General features: G+C 45.1%; 1 protein-coding gene across 1 annotated transcript in view; it reads left to right on the forward strand.

The window, feature by feature from the left end:
* LOC110495396 (rho-related GTP-binding protein RhoE) overlaps positions 1-2,648 on the forward strand; it is a 22,339-nt gene extending 19,691 nt beyond the window's left edge. Inside the window, exons 4-5 of the mRNA XM_090239580.1 lie at positions 389-523; positions 636-2,648. Coding sequence (XP_090095706.1) covers positions 389-523; positions 636-884 — 384 coding nt within the window. The 3' untranslated portion in view covers positions 885-2,648. The remainder of the gene's footprint in view (positions 1-388; positions 524-635) is intronic.
* Positions 2,649-12,385: the final 9,737 nt, after the last annotated feature.

The following is a 12,385-nucleotide window of genomic DNA, read 5'->3' on the forward strand; positions in this document are numbered from 1 at the left end:
AAACGTGAAGGATTATCTCTGGCCTTAAAGCCTCCGATACTGCATTCCTTCCTGGGTTCAACGCCGTGTGATGCGGCATGGGGACTGGAAACAGGAAGTGGCTTTGTCCTTCAGAAGGAGAGGGCTCAGGTTCTGTCTGAAAAAAGTGTACAAGCCGTCAAATACTTGATACCTCCAGTCCTTGATTCCTCAATTACTCTCTCTCAAAATCCATTGGAGGAGAGGCTCCAAGGTCAATCCTCTTGTACCTCCTCCTCCAATGAGCTTTGAGAGGGAGGAGAGGAATCAAGTACGGGAGGAGGCAAGTATTTGATGGCTAGTCTGGACTAGCTCCCATTCTGTCTGGTCCTGTCCTCCCAGTCTCAATGACTTTCTCTGTCCTCCACAGTGGAAAGGGGAGATCCAGGAGTTCTGTCCCAACACCAAGATGCTCCTGGTGGGCTGCAAATCGGACCTGCGCACCGACCTCTCCACGCTGGTGGAGCTGTCCAATCACAGACAGATGCCTGTGTCATATGATCAGGTACGGTGGTTGCAGAGTGCATTTTTTTCAGATTTTGGGTCAATTCCATTTCAATTCAGTCAATTCAGGAAGTAAACTGAAATTCCAATTACAATGTGTTTTCTTTCTACAGGGTTCCAACATGGCCAAACAGATCTCAGCCCCCTACATCGAGTGCTCAGCCCAGCAGTCAGAGAACAGCGTCAGGGACATTTTCCACGTGGCCACCTTGGCCTGCGTCAACAAGAACAACAAGAACGTCAAACGCAACAAATCTACCAGAGGCAACAAAAGGATCTCGCACATGCCCACTAGGCCCGACCTCGCGGCGGTAGCGTCAGACCTGCGGAAGGACAAAGCAAAGAGTTGCTGTGTCATGTGACCTGGTGGGCAGGGTCACGACCCTCGGGAGTGGGTTTGCAGGCTGGGATTGAAGCATGCAGTGAGGACAGGGGTTAAAGGTCAGAGCATAGTGCATTTTGGAACATTAGAGGGTGAGGCCCTTCCCTTCCTGCACTTTAAAGCCCTTGGCCTGCTGTCCTGGGGTGGAGTTTTGTATATGCATCATACAATGTAAATGTAGATGAAATCCACCGTATCAATGACAACACAATAGTCTTTCAGTGTAGCCTGTCTATCTACCATCCATCTCCCTTACATATCTTTTACCAGAAGAGGAAGCTATCTCTGCTTTGGGCCAATTAGCTGCCTTCCTTCCGGCGGCTTCCCGGGAGGTAGTAACACTGTTTCCTCTTAGAGCTGGACGAGGAAGTGGTCATGGCCTTTCACAGGAAATTACCATTTCCACAGGAAGTGGTGTCACGTAGGAAAAGTTGAACGAGTCCCGGACGTTTTTCTAAGGACTTCAGAAAGGATGTCCACGCTGTACATGATGATTGGCTCAACCCCCGTCTAATACAGCTGACTCCATCACCATGAGAGACTGCAGCGGTGCACTCTGGAACGCTGAAGACGAGCGGCCATCTTGCACTGGATCAAAGACCTGGAAGTGACATGACACTGCGCACGCAGCACATCACTGTGGTTTCCATCAGCTTGTTTGTTTCTCTTCCCCCTTCTTGTGGTTGCAAGTCAAGTGTTTCCTGACCTAATAGTCCCGTTGTTCCAGTCATGTCTTTCCTGTATTTTGTAGAATTTACTGTAAGCCCATATCATTTAAATCAATGACCGTTGACATCCTAGGACTGATCTGTTTGGCGTAATGATAGACATTGTATGATGCTGAACAGTTTATGGACATGTCCTTTCAGCTATGCAACACCTTCTGCTCTCAGCAAGGGAGGGGAATGAAATAAACAAATGAAGCAATGACTTTGGTTGAAGGACGTTGTTCACTGGATATGTCTAAAGTATAAATGCACTTTTTAAAGATCAAGGCTTCGCTAAAAAGCGAATTCTGGTATATTCCAATGCCTTTATTAAACTCGCGATGCTTTTCAAAATTTTCAGAACAGCTTCTCCTAGAGCAGTATCATCAGCTAGCCTGCTAATGCTATCTGTTTCAGAACAGCTTCTCCTAGAGCAGTGTCATCAGCTAGCCTGCTAATGCTATCTGTTTCAGAACAGCTTCTCCTAGAGCAGTATCATCAGCTAGCCTGCTAATGCTATCTGTTTCAGAACAGCTTCTCCTAGAGCAGTGTCATTAGCTAGCCTGCTAATGCTATCTGTTTCAGAACAGCTTCTCCTAGAGCAGTATCATCAGCTAGCCTGCTAATGCTTTCTGTTTCAGAACAGCTTATCCTAGAGCAGTATCATCAGCTAGCCTGCTAATGCTATCTGTTTCAGAACAGCTTCTCCTAGAGCAGTATCATCAGCTAGCCTGCTAATGCTTTCTGTTTCAGAACAGCTTATCCTAGAGCAGTATCATCAACTAGCCTGCTAATGCTATCTGTTTCAGAACAGCTTCTCCTAGAGCAGTATCATCAGCTAGCCTGCTAATGCTATCTGTTTCAGAAATGAATGAAAAGAAAGAAACGGTTGTTTGTTGTGTAAAGTGTTTTGTCATTAGGTCATCCTCCCCCTTTTTTTAATGTAACTGTTATGTCTGTGTCCCATTGTTGTTGCTACAATATTTATTTAATTATATATTTTCCCTTTCAAATAAAAGCAAAATTATGAAAAAAAACACAGAATTCTTTTTTTTTTTTATCACATTGCATGACATGTTTAAAATAAAATGTAATTCAGTTCCACAGACAAAGAACTGTGTCTCGTTGGCTGTTCTTGACTTTGCCCCTGTAGGCATGTTACACATACATGTAATTGAGGTCGCAAAACAAACTTCTGGTAGTATACAGGCTTGCTTCAGGAGATGGAGTGAGTGTCATGACTTGAATTAAACCCAATGTCACACAGATGAGCTCAAATCAAATATCCGCGGGGCTGTCAGCCTCGAACACAACAAACTGTTTCCTTTCAATATACAACCCAGACAAACTGTTTCCCTTCAATATACAACCCAGACAAACTGTTTCCCTTCAATATACAACCCAGACAAGATGTTTCCTTTCAATATACAACCCAGACAAACTGTTTCCTTTCAATATACAACCCAGACAAACTGTTTCCTTTCAATATACAACCCAGACAAATTGTTTCCTTTCAATATACAACCCAGACAAACTGTTTCCCTTCAATATACAACCCAGACAAGATGTTCCCCTTCAATATACAACCCAGACAAGCTGTTCCCCTTCAATATACAACCCAGACAAACTGTTTCCATTCAATATACAACCCAGACAAGCTGTTCCCCTTCAATATACAACCCAGCCAAGCTGTTCCCCCTTCAATATACAACCCAGACAAGATGTTCCCCTTCAATATACAACCCAGACAAACTGTTTCCATTCAATATACAACCCAGACAATCTGTTCCCCTTCAATATACAACCCAGACAAGCTGTTCCCCTTCAATATACAACCCAGACAAGCTGTTCCCCTTCAATATACAACCCAGACAAGCTGTTCCCCTTCTATATACAACCCAGACAAGATGTTCCCCTTCTATATACAACCCAGACAAGCTGTTCCCCTTCTATATACAACCCAGACAAACTGTTTCCTTTCAATATACAACCCAGACAAACTGTTTCCATTCAATATACAACCCAGACAAGCTGTTCCCCTTCAATATACAACCCAGACCAACTGTTCCCCTTCAATATACAACCCAGACAAGCTGTTTCCATTCAATATACAACCCAGACCAACTGTTTCCATTCAATATACAACCCAGACAAACTGTTCCCCTTCAATATACAACCCAGACCAACTGTTTCCATTCAATATACAACCCAGACAAGCTGTTCCCCTTCAATATACAACCCAGACCAACTGTTTCCATTCAATATACAACCCAGACAAGCTGTTCCCCTTCAATATACAACCCAGACCAACTGTTCCCCTTCAATATACAACCCAGACCAACTGTTTCCATTCAATATACAACCCAGACCAACTGTTCCCCTTCAATATACAACCCAGACCAACTGTTCCCCTTCAATATACAACCCAGACCAACTGTTTCCATTCAATATACAACCCAGACAAACTGTTTCCCTTCTATATACAACCCAGACAAGCTGTTCCCCTTCAATATACAACCCAGACAAGCTGTTCCCCTTCAATATACAACCCAGACAAGCTGTTCCCCTTCAATATACAACCCAGACAAGCTGTTCCCCTTCTATATACAACCCAGACAAACTGTTTTGTTTCAAATTGCACCCAATAAATCAAAGTGTCATGCGAATGTACATAACTCACCCAGAATCTAGGTAAAAAAAAACGTCATCTAGCTGATATTGAGATGTATGATATTATCACCAATCTGTCCGTGGTGAGTGATGAATGCCAGTGGTGGATGATGTGGTTGAGGGAATACAACAATAATGCTGCTTGACATTGTGGATGTTTAGGATCAATCAAAATGCAGGCAATGGACTAGCTAGATCATTTGTAGCCTGTAACACCCTGTAGCTCTGCAAATGAACAACAATCTACAGTATTTCATTACAGCCACAAGAAACAATTGTAGATTAATAATGGTTAAAGAAATTAGATATCGGCTCCTTAGTTCCTAACCAATGCTTGCAATATTTCCATGTCTATCCAAGTCTTAGGGCCCCAGACTGGGGTAAGGATGGAACACCAGACTGGGGTAAGGAATGAACATACGACTGGGGTAAGGATGGAACACCAGACTGGGGTAAGGATGGAACACCACCAGACTGGGGTAAGGATGGAACACCACCAGACTGTGGTAACGGTTAAACACCAGACTGTGGTAAGGGTTAAACACCAGACTGGGGTAAGGGTTAAACACCAGACTAGTGTAAGGGTTAAACACCAGACTGGGGTAAGGCTGGAACACCAGACTGGGGTAAGGGTTGAACACCAGACTGTGGTAAGGGTTAAACACCAGACTGGGGTAAGGGTTAAACACCAGACTGGGGTAAGGCTGGAACACCAGACTGGGGTAAGGGTTGAACACCAGACTGGGGTAAGGGTTAAACACCAGACTGGGGTAAGGGTTGAACACCAGACTGGGGTAAGGATGGAACACCAGACTGTGGTAAGGGTGGAACACCAGACTGGGGTAAGGATGGAACACCAGACTGGGGTAAGGGTTAAACACCAGACTGGAGTAAGGGTTAAACACCAGACTGGGGTAAGGGTTAAACACCAGACTGGGGTAAGGGTTAAACACCAGACTGGGGTAAGGGTTGAACACCAGACTGGGGTAAGGGTGGAACACCCCAGACTGGGGTAAGGCTGGAACACCAGACTGGGGTAAGGGTTAAACACCAGACTGGGGTAAGGGTTAAACACCAGACTGGGGTAAGGGTGGAACACCAGACTGGGGTAAGGGTTAAACACCAGACTGAGGTAAGGGTTAAACACCAGACTGGGGTAAGGGTTGAACACCAGACTGGGGTAAGGGTAGAACACCAGACTGGGGTAAGGGTTAAACACCAGACTGGGGTAAGGCTGGAACACCAGACTGGGGTAAGGGTGGAACACCAGACTGGGGTAAGGATGGAACACCAGACTGGGGTAAGGGTGGAACACCAGACTGGGGTAAGGATGGAACACCACCAGACTAGGGTAAGGGTTAAACACCAGACTGGGGTAAGGGTTAAACACCAGACTGGTACACATGTTGTTGAGGCCCTAAAGCCTTGACACCTACGGTACACATGTTGTTGAGGCCCTAAGATAGTACTTAGGCTGCGTTTTCACAGGCAGCCCAATAATTTTTTACTGCTAATTGGTCTTTTGACTTATCACATCAGATCTGTTTCAGAGCTGATCTGATTGGTCAAAAGACCAATTAGTGAAAATGAGATCAGAATTGGTCTGTCTGTGTTAATTGTGCCAAATGGCTTTTTTACAGGTCTTTCACAAATCATTCATAGTCCTCAGATGGGAAGTTCTATGTTATAGTCCTCAGATGGGAAGTTCTATGTTATAGTCCTCAGATGGGAAGTTCCATGTTATAGTCCTCAGATGGGAAATTCTATGTTATAGTCCTCAGATGGGGAGTTCTATGTTATAGTCCTCAGATGGGAAGTTCTATGTTATAGTCCTCAGATGGGGAGTTCTATGTTATAGTCCTCAGTTGGGAAGTTCTATGTTATAGTCCTCAGATGGGAAGTTCTATGTTATAGTCCTCAGATGGGAAGTTCTATGTTATAGTCCTCAGATGGGAAGTTCCATGTTATAGTCCTCAGATGGGAAGTTCTATGTTATAGTCCTCAGATGGGAAGTTCTATGTTATAGTCCTCAGATGGGAAGTTCCATGTTATAGTCCTCAGATGGGAAGTTCTATGTTATAGTCCTCAGATGGGAAGTTCCATGTTATAGTCCTCAGATGGGAAGTTCTATGTTATAGTCCTCAGATGGGAAGTTCTATGTTATAGTCCTCAGATGGGGAGTTCTATGTTATAGTCCTCAGATGGGAAGTTCCATGTTATAGTCCTCAGGTGGGAAGTTCCATGTTATAGTACTCAGATGGGAAGTTCCATGTTATAGTCCTCGGATGGGAAGTTCCATGTTATAGTCCTCGGTTGGGTGGTTCAATGTCGTCGTGCACATCTTCACTTCAGAGTGTAAGAATGGTAAAGAATGCTAGAATGAGTGTCAGAACGCCACAGCAGTGCTGATGGAAGGATGCCAGGAAGACAGACAGGAATCTCCACCGATGGCAATGTTCAGTGTAAAAGCCCTCTGAACAAAGGACCAAGGCCAGACAGAATCAGTTATGTATCGAATCACAATAGAGTGCAGACACAGGAAGTTGCTCTAACTAGAAGCTACATTGCCACATTTACCAGGATATAAATTCGTTTAGCATAATATTAATGCATCATACAGTATATCTGACTTCATTATGTGTTGCAGCCTTTTCCCCACTGAAAGGCATTGATCACACCCCCTGGAATCAAATGGAAATGGAAAACATGGACAAAGAAAGGCAGACTTAGCTTTTTGTTACAATATTAACATAACAGTAATTCAATATCTATTCCCCCAATAACCAACCGTCTGAAATAAAAACAACTATTTCCCTTTAGTCTCAGCCACACATTTAAAATGCAGAACACATCAAATATTTATGGATCAACCCAATATCTTCAGGGATAGCCTGTAGACTACACCAGACAGCCTGTAGACTACACCAGACAGCCTGTAGACTACACCAGACAGCCTGTAGATTACACCAGACAGCCTGTAGACTACACCAGACAGCCTGTAGATTACACCAGACAGGCTGTAGATTACACCAGACAGCCTGTAGACTACACCAGACAGGCTGTAGATTACACCAGACAGCCTGTAGATTACACCAGACAGCCTGTAGATTACACCAGACAGCCTGTAGATTACACCAGACAGCCTGTAGATTACACCAGACAGCCTGTAGACTACACCAGACAGCCTGTAGATTACACCAGACAGCCTGTAGATTACACCAGACAGCCTGTAGACTACACCAGACAGCCTGTAGATTACACCAGACAGCCTGTAGACTACACCAGACAGCCTGTAGACTACACCAGACAGCCTGTAGATTACACCAGACAGCCTGTAGATTACACCAGACAGCCTGTAGACTACACCAGACAGCCTGTAGATTACACCAGACAGCCTGTAGATTACACCAGACAGCCTGTAGACTACACCAGACAGCCTGTAGATTACACCAGACAGCCTGTAGACTACACCAGACAGCCTGTAGACTACACCAGACAGCCTGTAGACTACACCAGACAGCCTGTAGATTACACCAGACAGGCTGTAGACTACACCAGACAGTCTGTAGACTACACCAGACAGCCTGTAGACTACACCAGACAGCCTGTAGACTACACCAGACAGCCTGTAGATTACACCAGACAGGCTGTAGACTACACCAGACAGCCTGTAGACTACACCAGACAGCCTGTAGACTACACCAGACAGGCTGTAGACTACACCAGACAGCCTGTAGACTACACCAGACAGCCTGTAGACTACACCAGATAGCCTGTAGATTACACCAGACAGGCTGTAGACTACACCAGACAGGCTGTAGATTACACCAGACAGGCTGTAGACTACACCAGACAGCCTGTAGATTATACCAGACAGCCTGTAGATTACACCAGATAGCCTGTAGATTACACCAGACAGCCTGTAGATTACACCAGACAGCCTGTAGATTACACCAGATGCCTGTAGATTACACCAGACAGCCTGTAGACTACACCAGATAGCCTGTAGATTACACCAGATGCCTGTAGATTACACCAGATAGCCTGTAGACTACACCAGATAGCCTGTAGATTACACCAGACAGCCTGTAGATTACACCAGATAGCCTGTAGACTACACCAGATAGCCTGTAGATTACACCAGACAGCCTGTAGATTACACCAGATAGCCTGTAGACTACACCAGACAGCCTGTAGATTACACCAGACAGGCTTTAGACTACACCAGACAGCCTGTAGACTACACCAGATAGCCTGTAGATTACACCAGATAGCCTGTAGATTACACCAGACAGCCTGTAGATTACACCAGACAGCCTGTAGATTACACCAGACAGCCTGTAGATTACACCAGACAGCCTGTAGATTACACCAGACAGCCTGTAGACTACACCAGATAGCCTGTAGACTACACCAGATAGCCTGTAGACTACACCAGATAGCCTGTAGACTACACCAGATAGCCTGTAGACTACACCAGACAGGCTTTAGATTACACCAGACAGCCTGTAGATTACACCAGATAGCCTGTAGACTACACCAGACAGCCTGTAGACTACACCAGACAGCCTGTAGACTACACCAGACAGGCTGTAGACTACACCAGACAGCCTGTAGATTACACCAGATAGCCTGTAGATTACACCAGATAGCCTGTAGACTACACCAGACAGGCTTTAGATTACACCAGACAGGCTTTAGATTACACCAGACAGGCTTTAGATTACACCAGATAGCCTGTAGACTACACCAGACAGGCTTTAGATTACACCAGACAGGCTTTAGATTACACCAGACAGGCTGCGGGGAAGAAATGGTGCTACTCTGATTTAAGCATACAAAAGCAGAAAAGATACCCGGATGAATATACTAACTCAATTATAAGACATTTCAACTTTTTAAAAGACTTTGCTTTTTGCAGCTAAAACATACTTTCCCCAGGAGAGTAAAACATCGACTGTGAAAAGGAGAAGTGCCATATTAAAATATACAGTAGCATATGATTCCAAATGGTTTTGAAAACAGCATTTAACATCTCACTAAGAACATACAAAAACTTTAAAATGGATCAAACAAATGTGTGTGTGTGTGTGTGTGTGTGTGTGTGTGTGTGTGTGTGTGTGTGTGTGTGTGTGTCTGTGTGTGTGTGTGTGTGTGTGTGTGTGTGTGTGTGTGTGTGTGTGTGTGTGTGTGTGTGTGTGTGTGTGTGTGTGTGTGTGTGTGTGTGTGTCATTGGGGTCAGTGAGGTTAACTGGGAGAGAGAAGTGCCATACTAAAATATACCTTGGATTCTAAATGGCTTTGTAGAGAACCCTGATGTACATTACATTGGATGAAACGGATGGTGCATGCTGGAGTGGGTTCAGTGGGGTTGTCTGTGGCTGGAGGGAGCTGTGTGAGCTCACATGCATTCATCCATTTATCCACACCGCCTTGGGCATGCTCAGTCTGTCACAAATCTCATTAGAACATAAACACAACGTTCAAACCATTTCCTATCTGTTCCTGTAAAAAGGTTGAGCTGACCATTAGCCCTGGGCAGGTAGACAACAACTGGGAGAAATGGTCTGGAGAGATGATTGGTCCCATAAATGGTCTGGAGAGATGATTGGTCCCATAAATGGTATGGAGAGATGATTGGTCCCATAAATGGTATGGAGAAATGATTGGTCCCATAAATGGTCTGGAGAGATGACTGGTCCCATAAATGGTTTGGAGAGATGATTGGTCCCATAAATGCTCTTGAGAGGTGATTGGTGACATTAATGATCTAGAGAGGTGATTGGTGACATTAATGATCTAGAGAGGTGATTGGTGACATTAATGATCTAGAGAGGTGATTGGTGACATTGATGGTCTAGAGAATGTGATTGGTGACATTAATGGTCTGGAGAGGTGATTGGTGACATTAATGGTCTGGAGAGATGTCATTGGTGGGATAAATGTTCTGGAGAGGTGATTGGTGACATTAATGGTCTGGAGAGATGTCATTGGTGGGATAAATGTTCTGGAGAGAGGTAATTTGTGAGGCTTGTCACCATTTGCTTCTATTGAAGACCATTGGTTATGTTGCCTTAACAGTACATTGGTTTGACCACTGACCGGCAGAGACCAGGGGAACAGACAGTGGCATCTTTGCAGGCTACAGTTTTGAAATTGATCAATCTATTTGAGCTGGGCATGCAGGGTAATTAAAACCCACCATCACTAACACATTAACAGAAATGGAACTACCATGAAACCAGCAGGGCACTTGAGACCAGAACTATAATGGTAATACATGTGAACAATAAGAGCAAATGAGATTCAGCTGTTTTTTGTTAATTCAAGTCTTAAATGTTAAATCTCCTGCACCCAGAGAGTCAGAGAGGAAAAGGAGTGGTCCCCTCAGCCCTCCGCTTGTCTGTTCTCCTCAGCAGCTGTGTTGGCCGGAACACACACACACACACACACACACACACACACACACACACACACACACACACACACACACACACACACACACACACACACACACACACACACACACACACACACACACACACACAGTGAGCGTCTGGATCAATAGCCATTGCTGGTGGTTCATTGTTCCATAAATCCTCTCGCTCGAGGGAATCCGTCATGCACAGCTGTGGAATAGAGGCAGGGGAACACTGAAACAACAGTGATTTTGGCGAGACGTTCGAGCTTGAGACGGTGTCCTCCTGCTGCTAAATAATTATTCAGAAAAGTTTTACAGAACATTTTCTCCCCTGTTATTGTGAGGCTGACTGGTTGCTGAGGGATGCAGCATAATGAATCAACACACATAAATCCTGCAGGACTGGTACACTAATTAAAAAGTATTCTCCACGGCCAAAACAACGTTAGAATTGCAGACACCACATCAAAGAAAGTGTAAATCTGACATTTGTGAAAATAGCTATTGAGTGGAGAGGAGGGAAAGAGAGTCCTGGCTGGTTGTAACAGGATATCTCCAACCCAGCGTTAATGTCCTGGGTCTCTAGTCCAGTGAGGAGTAAATATTCACCTCTAGTCCAGTGAGGGGGCTATCTATGGCTCTGATGCTGCTGTGTATTCACCTCTAGTCCAGTGAGGGGGCTATCCATGGCTCTGATGCTGCTGTGTATTCACCTCTAGTCCAGTGAGGGGGCTATCTATGGCTCTGATGCTGCTGTGTATTCACCTCTAGTCCAGTGAGGGGGCTATCTATGGCTCTGATGCTGCTGTGTATTCACCTCTAGTCCAGTGAGGGGGCTATCTATGGCTCTGATGCTGCTGTGTATTCACCTCTAGTCCAGTGAGGGGGCTATCTATGGCTCTGATGCTGCTGTGTATTCACCTCTAGTCCAGTGAGGGGGCTATCTATGGCTCTGATGCTGCTGTGTAAATACTCACCTCTAGTTCAGTGAGGGGGCTATACATGGCTCTGATGCTGCTGTGTATTCACCTCTAGTCCAGTGAGGTGTAAATATTCACCTCTAGTCCAGTGAGGGGGCTATCTATGGCTCTGATGCTGCTGTGTAAATACTCACCTCTAGTTCAGTGAGGGGGCTATCCATGGCTCTGATGCTGCTGTGTATTCACCTCTAGTCCAGTGAGGGGGCTATCTATGGCTCTGATGCTGCTGTGTAAATATTCACCTCTAGTTCAGTGAGGTGGCTATCTATGGCTCTGATGCTGCTGTATAAATACTCACCTCTAGTTCAGTGAGGGGGCTATCTATGGCTCTGATGCTGCTGTGTATTCACCTCTAGTCCAGTGAGGGGGCTATCCATGGCTCTGATGCTGCTGTGTAAATATTCACCTCTAGTTCAGTGAGGGGGCTATCTATGGCTCTGATGCTGCTGTGTTAATATTCACCTCTAGTTCAGTGAGGGGGCTATCTATGGCTCTGATGCTGCTGTGTTAATATTCACCTCTAGTTCAGTGAGGGGGCTATCCATGGCTCTGATGCTGCTGTGTTAATATTCACCTCTAGTCCAGTGAGGGGGCTATCCATGGCTCTGATGCTGCTGTGTATTCACCTCTGGTTCAGTGAGGGGGCTATCCATGGCTCTGATGCTGCTGTGTATTCACCTCTAGTCCAGTGAGGTGTAAATAT

This window comes from Oncorhynchus mykiss, chromosome 7, assembly GCF_057628025.1.
Source record: "Oncorhynchus mykiss isolate SJ-2025 chromosome 7, ASM5762802v1, whole genome shotgun sequence".
Classification (NCBI taxonomy): Eukaryota; Metazoa; Chordata; class Actinopteri; order Salmoniformes; family Salmonidae; genus Oncorhynchus; species Oncorhynchus mykiss.